Below are 21472 nucleotides of genomic sequence, written 5' to 3' on the forward strand. Positions count from 1 at the left end.
AGCTATTAGAAACAATCAACGAATACAGTAAATTTGCAGGCTACAAAATCTACGTACAAAATCATAGGGTTCCTATATACTAACTATTGCATTCCTATATACTAACAATGAAATCTCAGAAAAACAAATACAGAAAACAATTCCTTTTGCAATTGCAGTAAAAAGAATAAGATACCTAGGAATAAACTTAACCAAGCTATATGCTGAAAACTATAAGACATTTTTGAAAGAAATTGTAGAAGACACAAAGAAATGGAATGACATTCCGTGCTCATGGATTAAAGAATGCATATAGTTAAAATGGCATATTACCCAAAGCAGTATACAGATTTAATGCAATCCCCATCAAAATCCCAACGGTATTTTTTTAAAGAAATAGAACAAAAAATCATCAGATTTGTTTGGAACCACAAAAGACCTCGAATAGCCAAAGCAATCTTAAGAAAAAAGAACAATACTGGAGGTATCACATTCCCTGACTTGAGCTTGTACTAAAGGGCTACAATAATCAAACAGTATGGTAGTGGCAGAAAAACAGACAGACAGATCAATGGAATAGAATTGAGAACCCAGAAATAAAACCACATAAATATGGACAGATAATTTTTGACAAAGGAGCTAAAAACATACAATGGAGGAAAGCCTCTTCAATAAATGGTGCTGGGAGAATTGGATAGCCACGTGCAAAAGAATGAAACTGGACTGCTATCTGTCACCATGTACCAAAATTAATTCAAAATGGATCAAAGACTGAAGCATAAGACCTGACACAATAAGCTGCATAGAAGAAAACACAGGTACTAAACTTATGGACCTTGGGTTCAAAGAGCATTTTATGAATTTGACTCCAAAGGCAATGGAAGTAAAAGCTAAAATAAACGAATGGGACTATATGAAACTTAAAAGCTTCTGCACAGCAAAAGAAACCATCGACAAAATAAAGAGGCAACCGACTGAATGGGAGAAGATTTTTGCAAACAGTGCCTCCGATAAGGGTCTAATATCCAAAATGTACAAGGAACTCATGAAACTCAACAACAACAAAACAAACAACCCAATTGAAAAATGGACAGAGGACCTGAAGAGACATTTCTCCAAAGAGGACTTACAAATGGCAAATAGACATATGAAAAAATGCTCAACATCACTAATCATCAGAGAAATGCAAATGAAAACCTCACCCCAGTCAGAATGGCTATCATCAACAAGACAAATAGTAACAAGTGTTGGAGAGCCTGTGGAGAAAAAGGAACATTCATACACTGTTGGTGGGAATGCAGACTGGTGCAGCCGCTATGGAAGGCAGTGTGGAGGTTCCTCAAACAATTACGAATAGAATTACCATATGACCCAGCAATCCCTCTCCTGGGTATCTACCCAAAAAATTTGAAAACGTTTATCCATAAAGACACGTGTGCTCCAATGTTCATTGCAGCTTTGTTTACAGTGGCCAAGACATGGAAACAACCAAAATGTCCTTCGATAAATGAATGGATAAAGAAGTAGTGGTATATATAGATAATGGAATACTATTCGGTGGTAAGAAAAGATGATATAGGAACATTTGTGACAACATGGATGGATCTTGAGAGTATAATGCTAAGCGAAATAAGTCAAACAGTAAAAGCAGAGAACCCTATGATTTCACTGACATGTGGTATATAAACCAAAAACAACAAAAGAACAAGACAAACAAATGAGAAACAAAAACTCATAGACACAGACAATAGTTTAGTGGTTACCAGAGGATAAGAGGGGTGGGGGGTGGGAGATGAGAGTAAGGGGGATCAAATATATGGTGATGGAAGGAGAACTGACTCTGGGTGGTGAACACACAATGGGATTTATAGATGAGTAATACAGAATTGTACACCTGAAATCTATGTAATTTTACTAACAATTGTCACCCCAAATAAATAAATTAAAAAATCCAGTGTGTGAATCTGATTGCCACAGGGATATGAAAGTCAATTTTGGAAATGTAATGAATAATGTTGTAAAGCTTTTGTAGGGTATCCAATGGACATGTGTCCCATTAGGGAGACCACCTCAGGGAAGATGTAGATGCCTGATCAGTACACTGTACACCTGAAGCTGAAGCTGAACAATAATTAATGTCAACTATAATTTTATATATATTGTTACAAGAAGTGGAGTACTGCATTAGGAATAGAGACAGTGGAAATGTAATGGCTGTATGTGATGTTAGAGGGCTAGTACAGGGGGGTAGGGGGGTTATTATTGTGTGAGGGATATAAATGATAAATGTCTATTACATTGTTTTGTACACCTGAAACTAATAAAAAATAAATAAAAAATAACAGAAACAAAAAAGAAAGAAAAAAATAAAAGGGAACATTTATTGAGGACTTACAGAAAAATAAAAAATAAAATCCAGTGTGTGTTTTACACTTAACAGCCAGCACATCTCAATTTGGAGTAGCCACATTTCAAGAGCTCAATAGCTACATGTGACGAGTGGCTGCTATATTGGGTGGGGTAGCTCTAAAGAGCCAGATATACCAAAATGTGAACAAAGCCAGCCTATGGGGGAAAAAAAGAAGTAAGTCAATATACAGACTGATTCAGAGATGAGAAGCAGAGAGAAAAACCAAGAATACGGGTGGCATTCCAGTCCCTTACTCTAGGAGTTCTTGAGGATCACCTGCACCCACCCACCTAGAACCAGTCATAGACTGAATGCTCTTTGATATACCCCAGTTCCCTTTCAATAATATCTTATTTTTCTATTAAAAATATTATTTTCATTATTATTATTAAATTAAAACCATTTGCATGACTTTACCTTAAAGATGGCCATTTTCTCTACTTGTGTACCCACATCCCTGTTCTTGGTAGATTCACTAATTAATTGCTCATTTGCCATCTTTTTTATGGATTCCAAATTTGACCTAAGAATCCTTCTCAACAATGCCGTAAGCAGCCACTACCAAGTAATTGGAGAAACATGTAAGTAAAAATATTTCTGCCACCCCTGCTAGGTAGATAGTTGCAATGTGTCTATTTTATTCTTTCCCTTGATGAATGATAATATCTTTATGAACATATCACTCATGAGGCAACCCCTTGATGCTTTTAGAAATAGTGTGTGTGTACTGAGGTTGGGGTAAGAGCATGACCTCATGGAAGACTGAACAATCTGCAACAGCTGAAAGAGATATAGCTAGATATACATGGTTTGAAGAGTTATTGCAGCCATATAGATTTTTTCCCCAGATGACTGGACTGGCTTGGGATGCCACCTTCACATGCAGAAACTTAGTCAGCCACTGTGAAATGTGGCGAGAAATCAAAAGACTTAGTGGGAAACTTCTGGATAATTCTTTATAACAGATCTATTTCCTAAGTATTTCTTTTTTTTCATTATAATAAATATAAGCCAATGAAGGAAGAAAATGAAAATAATAATGCCCCAATAAATTCTGTGAATCAAACCTCTGGAAGAGGTTTCTAATGACTCTGAACAGCTCCCTTGTGGTGCTGGTGGGGTTTTTAAAGAGGAAATGATAGTTGTGTAACTATATCCAAATGAGACCAAAAGCTAACAGATTTAATTAGAAATTAAAATTCACAATCTTCTGCAATTTTAAATTTGTTAATGTACAATGAAACTCGCAGGGGAGCAGACATATTCTTCTCTCTCTGGTTTCCTGTAGATTTTTTGAAATTACCTTCCTTTCATCATTTATGAAAGAAAAAGACCGTGTTTTTTTTTAGGACACTCTAAGACAAACACACCTCAGTTAGTGTCATTAAAATAATTTCTGATACAATGCTGCCCTCTAGCAGTGGCTAAGGCTGGGCTTCTACACCAGCAGTCCTCTCCTTGGGCCACTTAGACACCTTCCCACTTCCAGAGCATTTCCAAACAAGAAGGGAGTTATCACCTCATCTAGTTCCATAATGAGAATCAAACATGATAAAGATGAGGCCCAGAATGACGGAGTGACAAGTGACTTGCCCAAGGTCACACAGGTTGTCACTAGCATGGTGAGAATTAGAATGCAGATTTTCATCTTCTCTCTCTTTCTCTTTCCTCCGCCCCTCCCCATCTTCCTCTTTCCCCCTCCTTCCTTCTCAGGGTAAATGATAATAACTTTTGGTCATTGGATTATGGAGAAACTCTGAGTGGTGTCAGAATAGGAGAGTGTTAACCTAATGAATGACCACAACAATGAATCATCTGTTTGGATTGCTTTAGTTTTTGGTTGAAGAGGAAGAATCCACAGGAAAGAATCCACATTTCTCTGGGATTTTTGTTTTTGAGCTAAGGCTTCTGGATCTTCAGCATCACCCAAAATACAAGCCCACACTCACCTTTATTCTCAGTCAATCTTTGTTGCAGAAGGCAGCAGTTGAAAGAAAGATGTTATGGGTCTGGGTGGGGTCATGAGAATTTGCCTTTCTAAACACCCACCCCAATTCTGAAAAGGTTTGTGGCAATAGTATAGTTGGGGCTGGGCTGGAGACAAAAGAAGCAGTAGCTTTTCCCAGATTACTCTCCAAAAGTGAAGCCTCTAACAATATTTATGGTAATATGTTGCATGATGATTGAATTTGTGATAAAAATATATTACAGGGAAGCTCAACATCATCAGCCATCAGGGAAATGCAATACGAAACTGCAATGAGATTCCCACTAGGATGGCTATAATCAAAGACAGATAATAACAAGTGTTGGGAGGATGTGGAGAACTTGGATCCCTCATACGTTGCTGATGGGTATCTGTATGGTGCAGCCACTTTGGAAAACAGTTTAGCAGTTCTTCAAATGGTTAAACATGGATTTATCATATGCTCCAGCAATTTTACTCCTACGTATGTACCCAAAGGAAATTAAAATGTATGCTGACATAAAAACTGTACAAGAATGTTCATAGCAGCAGTACTCATAATAGCCAAAAGCTGGAAACAACCAAATTGTCTATCAAATGATGAATGTATAAGGAAAACATGGTATATCCATACATTTGAATGCTATTCAGCTAAAAGGAAAGAAATACTCCTACATGTTACTTGAATGAACCTTGAAAACATTGTGCTAAGTGAAAGAAGTCAAACACAAAAGGCCACATATAACATGTGATTCCATTTGTATGAAGAGTGAAGGATAGGTAAATCTATAGAGACAAAAAGTAGATGAGTAGTTTCTGGGGACTGGTGGGAGAAAGGAATGCAGAGTGACTGCTTAATGGGGATGGGTTTCTTTTTGAGGAGATGAGAATGTTCTAAAATTAGATTGTGGTAATGGTTTCACAACTATGTGAATATACTAAAAGGATTGAATTATACACTTTAAATGGGTGGATTATATGGTATGTAAATTATATCTCAATAAAACTCTGACCAACAAAATACCAATAAATTCTTTAAAAAGATATTAGAGGATAGATATTGTGGGGAAGCAAGGGTCAGTCTGTTCCATGCCCATTTATACATTAGAGCTTAAGCCAGTGAAATTCTCAGCAAAGGTTGTCAAGGGGTGGGAACATATTTTTGTTTTTAAATCTTGCCAGCTTCCCCAAGCCCAAACCAGCTCAAAGGGCATCACTTTTCCTATGAATGGTGAATTGATTCAGTCTTTGTTGGAAAAAGTCTAGGTGTCACACTGACTTTTAAATGATAGTTGAGCAGTGCGTAGAATCAGAGGTTCACAGTTTTGCTCCTCAAGTGCTGTGTATGTATTCCATTGTCAGCTTGTCTGTATCTCTTCTTGCTCCACCATATCTGCCATTAAGATCTCCTTCCTTTTTAGCCCCTGGGGATTTCCCTTTCTTTATTTCAGGCTTAGCTGTGAGTTTTTTCCCCCACACTTTATCCAGCAAGTTTATAATGGGAGAAGCCTTTCCAAATTCTCTCTATCAAGTAAAACTGAAAATGTCTGGTGCCTTTTCAATGCAACACTCACCCCAATGTTAGAAGTAGCATCACTTTTGGGGGGTGGAGGGTGGCAATGGAAGTCAGGGGCATGGAGTATCTAAATGATTGATCGTCTTCCTTCCTTACCCATTCCCCCCACTTCCTGAGAGAGAAGTGACAAAGAGGGAAAAGCAAGTGCTGAGAACAAAGAGCCAGCTCTTGGTGTAGGCACAAAAATCCCTTCAACTTTCAGAGTCTATATCCTTCCACATATGCCTGGACCCAAGATTTTTTTTCTCAATGGGAAGATGCCCGGGGAGAATCCTAGCTTCCTTCTCAGGCCAGAGCTCAGAAGAGAGGCTGCTCCACTCTGGGTCTGCAGCTAACACCTGGAAAGAACCTCCTGAGCTCAGTAGCATTCCACAATGATTGATTTTGTTCTTTGAATATTAAAGACTTTCCCCAAATACCCCTAGGAGGATTCACATTTGGATCTAAGATGGGGAAGGGGGTAAGCAGGGCCATTTTTGCTCAGGCCTCAGACTTCATGAGCTTCAAATGTTGGCTGCTGTTGGGTGGCAAATTTGTTAAGGGAGGATAAATCTTCACAGTGGCCATCTGATTCTAAATAATGAAGCTATATGTGTACTTGAGTGGTTGCATGTGGGGAGGGGGCCACTCTGGGGTCAAACTTCTCGTGTCAAATGCCAGCTCTGCTACTTTTTAGCTCTGTAGCCTTGGACCAGTTGTTTAACCTCTCTGTACCACAGATTTTCAGTCTATAAAATAGGATTAAGGAGATCGCCCACCTCTCACTGTTGTTTTGAAGATTACCTGGGATAATCCAGATAAAGCAGTTAGTCCAGAACTTGGGACCCTGGTAAGTGTTCCACAGATGCTAATATTAAACTGTGTCTTTTGCCAGTCTTCAGCTAATAATTTACTTTTAGGTCCTCCCCCACAGTTTAAATAGAATTCCTGCAGAGAGTAGATGATGAATATGTCCCAACTAGTCCTATCCCACCCACTTCCCAACCTCCTCAGAGCTGAGCTTAGTTTTATGTATAATGACAAGATATTACAATTGTACGTCTTCCACTTGATTTTTCCAAACACTTTTACAACCTTTATTTCATGAAACTGTGAGGTTATCAGAATGGTGATGATTTTCTATTTCTAATGGTGGTGATATTTCTATTTTGAAGAAGAGGAAACCAAAGCCCTGAAAGGTAAAGTGGCTTGTTTAGAATCACACCGCTCGTTAGAAGGAAAGACAAAGGCACTCAAAGTCTGTTCTCCTCCTCCAGTGACCATTTCAACCCCCTACAACATCTATTTTCCTATAATTCCTCCATTAGATCACAAATCAAGTAGCCTGCTTCCCTGCCCCACAACTGTTCAAGGTGCATAGTTTTCAGACTAGGTGAGAAGAAAGGAAACATGTGATCCATATGAAAAAAAATTCTCTATACTCTGAGGTAGGGAAATTTATTTTATCTGTAATATTCTGGTTGGAGAATGAAGTTGATAGTGCCTTGAGGTCTCAAACCTATTGGAAGACATGAATCCTGTATTTGATCTGACCAGTGTAGTGGGATCTTTCCTGAGCCCAAAGTGAGTCTCAGAAATGTCCAGAAACTGTTGGCAGCATTGGTCATTCAGTGGCAGCCGAAGCCTGTGCTTGCATTGCAAAAGTGGTCTTCAAGAGGCTAAAAGAGACTATCTTATCAATGATTGTTTAATATACATGTATACTTTTTTATTTGTGTCATTTTCAAATCTGAGTATTACAGTGTTTGACATATTCTCATGAAACAGTGATACATACGCAATTTTAAATTTACTCTCAGATTACTAAAATGTTATTTGCTAGATACCTCTGTGAATTGATTTTAAGAAAATAAATGGCAAAAAGAAAGATTTCATATGCTATTGGTCCCTGAGGGGCAGAGACAGAGACTAAGTGGTAGATGAAAGGATGGCACAAGAGTAGAGGAACAGGACAGGGTGATATTTGCTTTCCACCTGGGCCCTAAGGACTAGATGTCTGGAAAAAGTTCTTGGCATCTATTCCCAAAGGGGATAGTGGTTTTGAAGACATCTGTGGACTTACAGTGCCTTAGGAGCAAGGATTGAGACCAGATAGAAGAATTTGGAAATTGGAGGTGAAGACTGGGTCTGAATGGGGGATTTGATGGGTTTTGTTCTCCAAGTATTGGAACCAAGTCTAAAAGTCTGAGTTGGGGCAACAGGGGTGGCGAGGGTGGCAGGGGAGAGGTTGCTGCAGGAAGAAGCTGAAGTCGCTCTTCTCACATGGCCCTTACTGAGGTACAGGACAGAAGCAATGTTTCAATGTCCAGGCGACAAAGTGACAAAGCGTGGCACAGAATTCAGAGGGGAATTATTACACCTCAACCCCTACCCCCCATTCCATTCCCCAAATCCCCACCCTTTCAACCCTCCACCTCACCCAATAACCCATCTGTGGCTTTAGTCAAATTTGCCTAAAGGGAGGGCAGCACCCTTTTAGAATTTGCAGAATCCACTCCCCACCCCAGGTGGAGCCTCTGTGTTCCCCCAGCCAGAGGCACCCACCAGCAGTGAGGCAAGATGAAGGGGCTGCCCTCACGTGGCAATGTGGACAGCTGACCTCCAGGAGGCAGTGTAGGATGAAAAGAGCAATGGGAGAAGACTGCCTCAGAGTATGGGAAACTGTTGAGGTTTTCCACAAATAATTGGAGAAAACCTTCAAGGGGTTGATATCTTATAACAAATGGGTAGGGGCAGGGGTCAGTGACATCAGAGTTTTTACTGCCTATGGAGTCTTATTTTCACCCATGGGCCAGGGAGGACTAGAGAAACTTGAAACACCATTTTACAGCAGACAAAATAGTCTCGAGTACTTGAACATATGATGGCTCAGCTCCATGTAGATGCTGAGTGGCTCTTGAAACATTTCTAAATATAACCTATGGGGTGGGTATAGGAACAGGGACTGAGCTCTGGAAGGGTATAAGTGGGCTTTGTTTGTTCCATTTATCACCAGTGATGTTAGCTTTTAAGAGTGGAGAGGCAAAAGCAAAGGCAAGAAGAATGCCTAAGGAGAAAAATAAAGGAAAGAATGTTATTGTTCTCCATTATCGTGGCTATAAAAAAAATCAATTTTATTTTTAAAGACATTTTTCTTCCCATACGCATTTTCCAGACACAAATTGTGATTCTGTATTATCAATTTCTTTTTCAGTAGAGAGTAATGTCAACAGAGCTTTCCCAAACTAAAAGTAACCCTGGCTGAACACAGATTGAAAGTTCACTAGGACCTGGACTGGCCCAGGTGTGAGCCAACAGGGTCGGAGATGAGGGGAAAGCTGGGTCTCCAGAGGCCCACTGCCTCTCCACCTGGAATTTGAGTTTCCCAACTTATTACACCCTCTTTTTCCCGATGCAACAGCACTGATGATTGATGCATCTGCTGGCAGTCCACAGAGCCAGATTCTTATCTATATTACCATGGGGCTACCAATTTGTCTGCCAATCTTTGTATTTTGTTTTGTTTTGTTTTGTTCTGAGAATCATTTTCCTCTTCCTAGAATCAGACCCAGTGCTTAGGGTAATGAAAAAGCAGACTTGAGTCTGCAGAGGGAGATTGGTCTCCTTCCTTCTCTTTTCATCCCTGCTGGTATAGCCCTAGATTGAGTCATCTGGTCTGTCAGTCACCTGTACTAGTGTAGTAAGGAGCTCATCGTTGCCCCCTGAACCCTTCTCCTATCCTGCCTCTAAAGTGTTGCCAAGTTAATGTTCTAAAATACATTTCCAGTCATGTAGCTCCTATTGTTTGTTAAAGATCTTTGAATAACCCAATGACATGGACTATTATTGAATATATAAATTGGTCCTGTTAGTATCAAATTCCCCATTACCCTGATTTTGTGTCTTTGTAACATTCACCACAATTTCAACTTATCTTACTTATTGCTTTCTTGCTTATTGCCTGTTTCCTATCTCCATTGGAATGAAGTTTTCATTCAATGAGGGTTCTTATCTGTCTGTCCCCGAAACAGTGGCTGGCACGTGTTAGATAATAAATGTTGATTGAATGAAGGACTCAATAAATCAAATTCTGTTGGCCACCGTTAATTATTTTTTCATAAATGAAGTTTATTTACTTTTATAATTACAAATGTATTACATGCTTACTGTAGAGAATCTGGAAAGAACACAGAAGTAGAAAGAAGGAAATAAAAACACCCATAATCCCACCACCTGAAGGCAAACACTGCTCATATTATGTTCTAACTATCTATGCCTGTTAAAAGACCAAGACCCTTATCAAGAGTGCTGGCCATGAAGCACAATAGCCAAGGGCAGTGAGAGCAACTGACATCTAAGGGGGTCACCCAGAAGTCAGAGCTAGAGATTTGACACTGAAGGACAACACAAGGGCCACACATAACAGATCAAGAGGTCAGAATTTGACCACACAAGAACAAGTTGGGTTATGGTAAGAATGTAGTGTGATGGTGCTTGTCGAGGATTAGGTGCAGTACATAATCAATAAGTGTTAGCCATTACTATGATTATTAGTATGGGTCAAAACAAATGGCTCACGATGGAGACTATAAACAGGGCAAGGACCCTGGAGACCCACTATAGATATTATGAGTTGGGGCATACAAGAGCGAGTCTACTGGGTGAAAGGGTGTATAGAGGTGGGCAGCACTCTCCTTATAGGCTCTCCTGGTGAAATGGGTACCAGAACATCCTCAAGTTTGCCTGATGACACGTGGCAAGACACTCTAAGGTGTTTTGAGGTAGGACATGGTTTCTCCTGCCTATACATCTTCCTGAACCAAGAACTAAAACTGACTTCAATGGTGATGGAAGTTCAGAACCTCATACACCAAACACTCTTGAAGTCCACACTCTGATTATTTGGGCAGGTCACAGGCATATGGGGTGAAAGAAAAGGCCAAGTCAGCCAAGTGGAAAATAGGGTGGGGTGTGCCTGGAGGGGGAGTCTGAAGGGGGAAGGCCACAAGTTTTGTGATGTAATTAAATGGAATGGGTCCAGGAACAAGTCCTCAAGTTTTCAGCCTAGTCAGGTATCACAGAAGAGTCCAGGGAACATTACTTGTTGGTGGGGGCCATCCAATGGCCTGTGCTTTGTCGAAGGTGGTCGTGCAGACCTTCTTGGGGGTCTCCATGCTCTTTCAGGTAGTAACAGCGTTTGGGAACATGCTGGTGCTGAGAGTGAGAAAAACAAAACAAAACAAAAAACCAGCAGAGGTAAGAGCCACACTTACTGTGACAAAGGATGTTCTGCCTAGATAATTTCAGTAATTTAGCACACCAAGGAACTTGGCTAATGTACCTTACTTGTATAAAGTGTGACCGAGGACTAGGGTAGCCAAATTCCTTAGTGACCTGGATCCATAACCCATGTGTCTGTAGGTAAGACCCAGCCCCCAAAAGATGACCCCTCCCTTAGAACTGGGCTTGGAATAAGTGGAGAGTTGGGACTGAGCCCAGCCGGCTCCTCCTAATCAGAGGACTTAGTCCATTAGCCACCCTAGGCCTTCAATAACTTGGGCAGGGCATTGTTCCTCAAAGTGGTTAACACTCCCCAAATAACTGCAATAGCCAGGCCTGCTGATGAAACTCCATGTTGGGAGTAATGATCTAGCAGCTCAATGCCTCCCACTTGCCTCTTCCTTATCTTACTCAAAGGAGCAGGGTGTACTCCTCATCGTTTTTCTGCTCAAAAACCTTGAGTATATTTCTCCATTATTACCTCCTCAGTCTGCTGATGAGAGTTCAGTTCATTCTCCATTGTCTCCTCATTATTCCGCTTACAGGCTGATGGTAGAACCTGGCTTGAGCTGTCCAGGGAATCCTTCTCTTCAGCCAGCTGGCACTCGGTGTAGAGAGACCTGTCTATCAGCTCCTTTAGGCTACCGGCCACCTTCAGGAAGATCCGGCCCATTTTGGTGGTAACAGCTTCCGAGAGTCCTTCCAGAAACCTGGTCTGTAGAATGGCATCAGACCAAGACAAATGTCGGGCCAGCAGCAGGAAGTCAGTGGCATACTGCCTGACTGACTTCTGGCCCTGCTTGGGATGGCAAAGAACAGCACTGAGGATGTCTATATCAGAGAGAGAGTCATATAAGCCCTGTGATCTTCTCAGGAAAGACTTGTTTTCATCTGAGAGGGGTTTTCCTACCTCCATCTGCAATATGGACCACCTTTCTGCTGCCCCCAGATGAAGAGATACCAGATACGCCATTTTCTCTGAATCGTCCAAAAATCCCTTCATTTGCTTCTCCTCATCAATCTCCATCTCTTCCTCCTCAGAGCATGTACCCCGGGCTGCTTCTTGTTCTTCTAAGAGGTAACAGAGTGCTGGGGTCAGCATGCCAAAGGATGGAACTTCCTTTGGTGGTGGGTTCATTGTTTCAAGGGTTGTAGCAGTCACGTGTGGCATGGACTTTGATCCAGAAGCCGTGATGTTGATGTGAGAGGCAGATGTTTCTCCAGAATCTGTTGTTTTGATGTCAAGACTGGACATCATTCCAGAGCCTGTGGCTGCCATTTGTGGTGTGGACATGGCTTCCAGGTCTGGGGTCCTCATGAGTGGTGTGGACATCCCTCCAGAAGCTGAGGCTTTCATTGGCGATGCAAGCATCCCTCTGGAAGTTGAGTATGTTGTTTGTGGCAAGGACACAGATCCAGAACTTGAGACTCTTGTTTGCAGTGCTGACATTGCTCCAGAGGCCATGCTTTTCATTAGTGGCATAGACATCTCTCCAGAAGCCATGGCTGACATCAATGGCATGGGGATTGTTCCAGAGTCTGTGACTCTCATGAATGGTTTGGACATCCCTCCAGAGGCCACGGCTGTCATTTGTCCAGTAGACATCTTTCCAGAGGCTGGAGCTCTCATTGACTTTGTGAACACATCTTCAGAGGCTGAGGGTCTCCTTAGTGGTGTGGAAGTAATTCCAGAGTCTGGATCCCTTAATGGTTGGGACATCACTCCAGAAGTTGGAGCTTGCATTGATAGTGTGCACATCTCTCCAGAAGCCATGGGCATCATCTGTAGTGTGGATGCTTCTCCAGAGCTTGGGGTTCTTACCAGTGGCCTGGACACCCCTTCAGAGTCCATGGCTGTCATTTGAGGCATGGACATCGCTCCAGAGGCCGTTGATCTTATGAGAGGTGTAGACACGGCTCCAGTGACTGGAGCCCTTATTTGTGGCATGGAAACCCCTCCAGAAGCTGTGGCTGTCATTTGTGGAGTTGACATCACTCCATAAGCTGGGGTTTTCAGAGATGTGACTATCTCTCCAGAAGCTGGGGGTCTCATTAGTGGTGGGGACATTTCTCCAGAGGGTGAAGCTCTTATGAGCAGTGAGGACATCTCTCCAATGTCTGAGGTTCCCATCTCTCCAGGGTCTGAGGCTCTCACTAGTGGTGTAGACAATACCCCCGAGGCTGGGGCTCTCATTTTTGGTGTGGACATCATTTCAGAGTCTGGGGCTTGCATCTGCAGTGGGGCCATCCCTCCAGAGGTCATAGATCTCAAGAGTGACATGGAAATCCCTCCAGAATCTTGGGTGCTCATTGGCTGCCTGGCCATCTTTCCAGAGGCTGTGGCTTTTGTTAGTGCTGTGGACATAGCTCCAGTGCCTGGGGCTCTCATTATAGGCATGGGCATAGTTCCAAAGGCTGAGGCTGTCTTGTGTGGTGTGGACATCCCTGCAGAGGGGTTGTCTTTTATCTGAGGCATGGATATGCCTCCAGAAGCTGTGTCTCTGATTAGCATTGTGGATATCTCTCCAGAAGCTTCAGTTGTCACTTGCTGCATACACATTGCTTCTGAGGATTTGGATGTTGTTAGTGGCTTGGATAATGCTCCCGAGGTCGTAGCTCTCATTTGTGGCATGGACATCACTCCTGAGACTGTGTCTCTCATTAACAGTGCAGACATTGCTCCAGAGGCTGGGGTTCTCATTTGTGGTACAGCTGTCATTGATGAAGCTATGGCTCTCCTTTGTGACATGGACATTGCTCCAGAGACAGGAGCTGTCATTTGCAGTGTGGACATTGACCCAGAGGTTGGGGCTGTCAGTTGTAGCATAGGCATTGTTTCAGAGGCTGGGGCAGTGATTGGCTGTGTGGATATTGCTCCAGAATCTGGAGCTCTCCTTTGAAGCATAGACATTGCCCCGTTGGTTGTGGCTTTCAAAAAGCCTGTGGATCTTGCTTCAGAAGTTCTGGATATTGTTATCTGTGTGGACATCACCGTAGAGGCTGCAGTTGGCATTTGCTCCACAGATGTTGTTCCAGAGGTTGTGATCGTCATCAGTTGGGTGGACAATGCTCCAGAGTCTGGGACTGTCTTTAGCAATGTAGACATATTTCCAGAGGCTGGGGCTCTCGTTCGCAGTGTGGACATTGCTCCAGGGTCTGAGGCTTTCACTGGCAGTGTGGACATCTCCCCAGAGGCTGTTGCCCTCATTTGTGGAGTAGACATGATTTCAGAGTCTAGATTTTGTGTTAACTGTGGGTACATTGCTCCAGAGCTGCTTTGGGCTGGCATCAGTTGAGTGGGCATCACTCCAGATGTTAGGGCTGTCATTAGCAGTGGGGACAGTGCTCCAGCATCTTGGGCTGGCTTTGGCAATGTGGACAGTTCTCCAGCATCTGGACTTGACAGGAGCAGTGTGGACATACCTCCAGAGCCTGGAGTTGACATTAGCACTGAAGACACTACTTCAGAGTCTGGGCCTAACATCAGTTGGGTTGACATTTCCCCAGAGTCTTGGGTGCTTGTTGGATGAGTTGACGTTGCTCCAGAAGCTAGGGCTGACATTATTAGTGAGGATATAGATTCAACATCTGTGCCTGACATTAGCAGTGAAGATATCTCTCCAGAGGCCAAAGCAGTCATTAGCACTTTGGACATTGCTTCAGTGTCTTCATCTGTAATTTGCAATGGTGACATTGCTTCAGAGCCTGGAACTGACACTGGCTGTGTGGATATCACTCCAGGGTTTATATCTGGCATTAGGAGAGGGGACATCTCTCCAGGATCTGGAGCAACCATCGATGGTGTAGACATCACTCCAGAGGGTGGAATTGGCATTGCCAATGGTGATATCTCTGCAGAGTCTGGTGTTGCCATTAGTACTGTGGATGTTGTCCCGAAGTCAGGAATTGTCATCATACCTGGGGACATTAGTCCATATTCTGAAGCAGACAGCAATGGGGACAATGTTCCAGAGTCTGAGGCTAGCATTAGCAATGGGGACAATGCCTCCGAATCTGAAACTGGCGTTAACAATGGAGACAGTTCCTCAGAGTCTGAGTCTGGCATAAGTGGTGGGGACAATTCTCCAGAGTCTGGTACTCCCATCAGAGGTATGGAGATGGCGTCAAAGTCTGAAGATTTCATCAGCTGTGTGGACACCCCTCTAGGGTCTGATGCTGAAGTTGAGACTACAGGCTGTACATGGGAATGCAGAACTTGTACCTCTTCTGTGGTCTCTATCATTGTTCCAGAGAAGGTCATCCCCCTGTTTGGGTTGTCATTTTCCTCCCTCAGCATATTGTTGAATCTCAATGAATGTAAGGGTATTGACGTATCTGCCATGGCCACAGGATAGTTTGGAGGGAGCCCCTAGAGTGATGATATCAGGGGTCCTGCTGAAGCCAAAGTGGCAAGAAAATCTATAAACAAGAAACAGATTTATCAGTCAAAGGTCAAAATCAAAAAGATTGGGAAACAGACAAATAATTCATGATGGAGACCTTTTGTCTGACTTTTTGTATTGCCAGCTATGTGGCATCGGAGATGGGCCTATCAGGTTAAAGAAGCTGTGCAACAATGAACAAATGTAAAGCAAATATCCCTTCTGCTCCTATTCTTTCCAAACCAACCCACTCAGTCATACAGCACAGCTTATCAGTTTGTAAATATCAAAATGCTGGCGACCTCAGCTGCCAGGAGCCTGGGCAGTCCTGGATCAAATGAAGCAGCACTACCACCTTCTGGAAAACTGTGAGAAGTGCAGGTTCCTGGGCTATGTTCTATCCTACAAGAGCACTCACAAACCAGCCAAGGTACTGGTGGGCCCAGATGAGAAAGCCCTTTGCTCCAGAAAAATCATTAGTTCCTTTCATAGAAAATGCCATGATGTGTATCTCAAACATTCAATGTCGCTGCAAATAGACATTTGGCGTTTTTGAGTGATTTGTCTTTTAAATATTTTTTTTAATTAAAGTTTATTGGGGTGACAATTGTTAGTAAAGTTACATATATTTCAGGTGTACAATTCTGTAATACATCATCTGTGATCAATATAAGTCTAAAAAAATCATTAGTTCCTGGGGCTCATTGAGTCCTGCCAGTGATTTAGTCCCCATTTTACTATTCTGATGGCCCTGAATGTCTTCCTCAGAAAAACATCAATAGGAGAAACATTCCATGAACTGAAAAGCCTGCTTATCATCATCATTATTCTCAATAATAAAAATAATAAAAATAACAACCACTGCTACTACTACTTATTACTCACTTAGTGTGTTCCAGACACTAAATTTAAGGCAACTGTATGCAACTTTAAACTGTCTATAACGTACAAGGATTTGCAAGCATTATCCCATTTGAATCATACAATACGCTGTGCAATAGATACTATTATTATTCCCATTTTATCAGCTTTCTCAGATTAGCCAGGGTGGGGGCTAAAATAGGGTTACCACAACAGTAAAAATTGTATGTCTTTGACTATCACCACTCTTTGAGTTTGCCTAGCTTTTGGTATCCCTAAACCTGCATTCAATTATCTCTCTGACATCCTAGACCATAGCTCACTTGAAGCCCAGTCTATAGTATGTACACATTTCAAGTTTCTCTGATGACATGTGGTGGGCAATCCCAGAGCCTCACCTCTCTGGCTCTTCCCTGTAAGCAGCCCCAGAAGGGGCTCCTTGGCACATAGCTTGGAAACCAACACACACATTACACAATGTGGACACATCCCCACAGCCTGGCCATGACAAAAATGGAACACTTACTCATTTGGGACAATGTCACAAAAATCCTCACTCTAGTGGCATTGTGTCGTCATAAAAGTAATGAGAATGAATACTAGCAACAGAAATTCTGACAGCAAACATTTCTTGAGCATGCACTGACTGGCAAGCACTCTGCTAGGCACTTGACATACATCATCTCATTTGGTTCCCACAGCAACACTAAGAAATTGGATAGTACTTTATCTTCCTCTTACAAATGAGAAAACTAAGGCCAAGAGAAGCTTACTCATTTGCCTGCAGTCACATAAATTCCTAGGTCCACCCAAGTCCAGAGCTCCTTACTCTTCTCCACTGGTCTATAAAGACCCACCTGATCTACTTTCTCTCCCTTACTCAGTCACATTACCAAGACCCCTCCCCACCAGCCAACCCCAGCCAACCTGGACAACCCCAAGATGGAGTGTAGTAAAATAAATACTGGCCTCCTGCTGGCACCTTAGTTATTCTACTAATTGGTGCAATGAGAAAGATGAGTCAAAAGAGCAGTCATAAACGTCTACCTCCCATCTTCAGAAAAATCCCTGAACATGCAACAGTTTCCCATCAGGCAAAACCCGGGAAGATCTTACCTTGGCAGTTAGGGAGAAGAGGGTGTGTGTGTCCTTTGCACCCCTAGCTCTTTTAGTCTGTCCAATTTACTTATGCCCCATGCCCAGCCAGTTCATTAAAGTAAGACCCAATACCAGCAGCTGTTCTCTGCAATCTCCCTTAGCTATCCCATGCCACGCCCCCCTCCTGCCCGACAGCCAGCCAGCCTGCCCGCCCACCCGCCCCACTGCTCCTAACTTGCTAGTGCTTGCTCTGTCTCTCTGGTCCCAGATTCCTGCCTCTATATAGGCTCTGACATTTGCCTCTGGCCGCCTTTCACTTGACAGCCCTCCAGAAGCTCCGCTTTAGCACTTGACCTATGCAACTCCACCCCATTTCTCCTTACCCCAATAGTTGGACCACCAGCCCATTATATCCACCTCTGGCTGCCCCACCCCCAAAGAAAAAGAGGAGATTCCCACAATTAAATAATTGAGACTGAAAGTGTCCTGGCTCAGAAAATGAGACACACCCTCTGCGGCTGAGCAGACACGAGTCCTGGGCGCCAGGCACTGCAACTGGTGTGACATGGAAGTGCAGGCAGGGGTCAGAGATAAGAGAACCAGGGCTGGAGGTGAGTGGAATAGTGTTAGATAGTTCAAAGAGTTCAAGTGCAGGGAAAACAGGGTTTGGGAATATAGGCCATGGGGGCTTCATTGAGACCTGTGACAGTGATGCTAAAAATGCTGATTTGCCCCAGTGTCAGAGACCTGGAGGGAAATCTGGCAACCAGTGTCCCAGAGCTAGGATTTGACAGCAAGGTTCCAGGATGTTCAGACAGCTGACAAGAAAAGCACACCAGTCTTGAGCATACCAGGTGAGGGCTTGCTCATAAACACAGGGCTATAGCTTACTTTCTAGAAATGGGGCACAAGATCAGAGTAGAACTAGCAAAAAGGTTTACCAGAGCCCTCTAACCTTCTGAATCAGTACCCCTGAAACTCCCAGACTAGGGGCAGAATTGGTTCCTGAGCCCTGCATAGGGCAAAACCTTCAGCAGAAGTTCAAGTAGCTGAGGTATAGGGACTCAGAGTCTGGAGGTTGCGGGGAGGCATTCAGGTCATTATAAACCTTCCCACATTCATAATTAGCAACCAATAATGCTTGAGCACTCAGGATAAGCACTATGCTTGCATTATATCCTTTGGGCCTCAATGCAACACCAGCAAGGTAGGCACTGGTGCCATTTTCACTTTACAAATGGGGAAACAGTCTTGGAGAAGTTGTGACCAAGGTCACAGTGCTAGGAAATGGCAAAGCCCAGATTTGAGCCTCGGTCCATTTGATTCCATTTCCTCTCTTTGTAATCAGACAAGTGGTTAGAAACATTTCAAGTGCTCTATTCACTGCCTCGTTCCTCCTCTCACCCCTACCAATGGCTGAGTCATTGTAGTAATAGTAGTAATAGTAATATAGTAATAGTAATAGTAATAGAAACTAACTTTGATTGAACTCTAACTTTGGCATACGGGAATATGCTGAGGGCATTACAAGCATTCTCTCATTTGATCCTAATAGCTATCCTGTAAGCTAGGTCCTTTTAACTCTCATTTTATAGATAAGAATACTGAGCCTCAGTGAGGTGAATTGGCATGCTCCAAAGCACAGCTCTGTTTGACTCCAGAGCTCATTATATATAGTATACTACTCAAAAAGAATAATTCCAATTGCTCTCCCTTCTCCCGTAAACCAAAAACTGGTCACAGGAAACCCAACAATTATTATTATTATACCTAATAATAAAAGTTAACATTTACTGTGTCAGGCACTGTGCTAAGCACTTTACATACATAATCTCATTTGTTACAACAATCCTATGAGGTAGGTACTATTATCACCTTCATTTCCAGATGACAAAAGGCACAGAGGTCAACTAGCTTTCCCAAGGTCACACAGCTAGAAAGCACTATTGTGTATAATAATAAAAAAAATGGAAATGAACCTACATGCCAATGTTAGAAAACAATTCATTTAACGATGAATGACTCACGGTGCGTTTGTAGCAGCCATTGAGTGTGATGACCTGCTTTCTATAAAATAAATATGTATATTTTTGCATAGAAAAAAATGCAGTCTGGAAAGATATGTATCAAAATGTTAGCAGTGACCATACCCAAGTGGTAGGATTAAAGAATATTTTTGCTTTTGTTTTCTTATCTGTATTTTCTTATTTGTCTATAATGGACCCATATCAGTTGCATTCAAAGGAAAAAGAACGTTATTTTTCTTTTTTGAAACGGTGTGTTTCCCTCAGGTTCTGTGTCTAGCCCACTCCCCTCCTCTTCTTGCATGTTCTCTCTAAGGATCTCCAACATCTCCCCATCCAAGCAATCTTTCTTCCCCCACAAACTTAATGCTTGCACTACTCAGATCCTTGGTCAGTAGTGACTTCTGCAATGACTTGCTTTTATTTTGTTGTTGCTTTTTCTTTTGAAAAAAATTATTTCTTTTTTTTTCCTAACTTTTATTTATGTTTAATAGTTACATAAGTCATCTAGGAATATATTCTCAGAATAAAAACTTGAAATCCTACATACAGATAAAGCTAGTCCTGAGCCTACCCTGCCCCCCATCCCCTCAAGTCCCATTCCTCTGTCTGTTCACAGTTGGGTGTGTCTCCTTTCAAACTTTTTCTAGCTTTAATGGTATTCAGAGTTCATATCATGCAATTGCTTGCAAAACCCAGTATGTGCAAAGAGCTACAGTTAGAAAACCATTCTGGCACTGGTCATTCCAGGATTCCAAGTTCTGGTCCATTGTGACTATTCATCATCAGCCTTATTCTAAGGAAGCTACTGAGAGAATTGAATGCTCAGTCCATTTGGGTCACAGAAGTCAATTTTATTAATGCCAGTGTCTCTACAAACACAGAGAGGAGAGACCTTCTAAAGAAGGAAAAGCCCAGAAGTCACTACTTAGCATCTCTCAGGTCCCTCACATCCTGCCCTGTCTGCACTGATCGATATGGCTAGGTGGTGTCATGCTTCCTGCTGCCTCACAAAAGGTAATTGCGTTTGGGGGATTGCTTGGCTAGCTGCTCAGGGAAATAAGAATAAACAAGAGACAGTCCAATATGTCAACAAATAGCTCTCGAGCTCTTGAAAATAAACCTTTCCCTAGATTCTCAACAATATCCTCTCCCACAGCCCTAGCAAACAGATAGATACCCAGATAACTGGACATAGACAACCTCAGGATAAAGAAATATCTGGTCTACTTTAAGGTCCTGATCAATCAGGAAAAAAGAAATTCTCCTCATCCCTTTGCTCCCCAGCAGCATGGACACTTAAAATACCCACCCGGCTCTTATAATAGAGGAGAAAAGAGGAAGCATTTACTGGGCGCTCACTCTGCCACGCACTGTATTAAGCACTTTACATAAATTACATTATTTATTACACAATAAACTAATGAAGTGGGGTTTTTTTTACCCCCATTTTATAAATCAGCTAAAGAACTGAAGTTGGGAGAAAATCAAATCAAATAACTTACCTTGGCTCTCACAGCTGAGAGGGAATGAAGCTGGGCTTGTCACTCGGGTCTGTCTGACTCAGCTGGTGCTCTTAACTCAGGGGAGAGTCACACACTGTCTTCAAGTCTCTGAAGGGCTGTCATATGGAAGAGAGGGTAGGTGTGTTCTGGGTAGCTCCAAAGAGAAGGATTTGACTGTTAGTTGGGAATTGCGCTTTCATTGGATGTGCTGCAAATTCCCCAAACAACATGTATATGCATGCCCAACTCTATAGGGAAAAGATCACTATAAGAAGAGCAAACGGAACTGCCTTGCATTAGGTGCCGTCCTGAAGGATCTGTGGAATCGGAGAGAACAGGAGGGATACAGAAGGACTGCAAATGGGCAGCGTCCCAATTTTCTTAAATAAGGAAACTACAGACCAGTATACTG

At 42.5% G+C, this 21472-nt stretch overlaps 1 protein-coding gene across 2 annotated transcripts in view; it reads right to left on the minus strand.

Moving 5' to 3' along the window:
* The window catches only part of RTL9 (retrotransposon Gag like 9), a 42994-nt gene extending 21848 nt beyond the window's left edge, over window positions 1–21146 (minus strand). Inside the window, exons 1-3 of one of the 2 annotated variants that reach the window (XM_081043674.1) lie at window positions 21061–21146; window positions 11672–15609; window positions 11012–11124 (exon numbers count right to left, since the gene is read on the minus strand). In XM_081043674.1, the coding sequence (XP_080899800.1) occupies window positions 11012–11124; window positions 11672–15532 (3974 nt within the window). In that variant the 5' untranslated portion in view covers window positions 15533–15609; window positions 21061–21146. Of the gene's footprint in view, window positions 1–10028; window positions 11125–11671; window positions 15610–21060 lie in introns of those variants that run through there. The other variant, XM_081043673.1, reaches the window with a different exon arrangement.
* Between the last annotated feature and the right edge of the window lie 326 nt (window positions 21147–21472).

Source organism: Rhinolophus hipposideros, assembly GCF_964194185.1.
Source record: "Rhinolophus hipposideros genome assembly, chromosome: X".
Classification (NCBI taxonomy): domain Eukaryota; kingdom Metazoa; phylum Chordata; class Mammalia; order Chiroptera; family Rhinolophidae; genus Rhinolophus; species Rhinolophus hipposideros.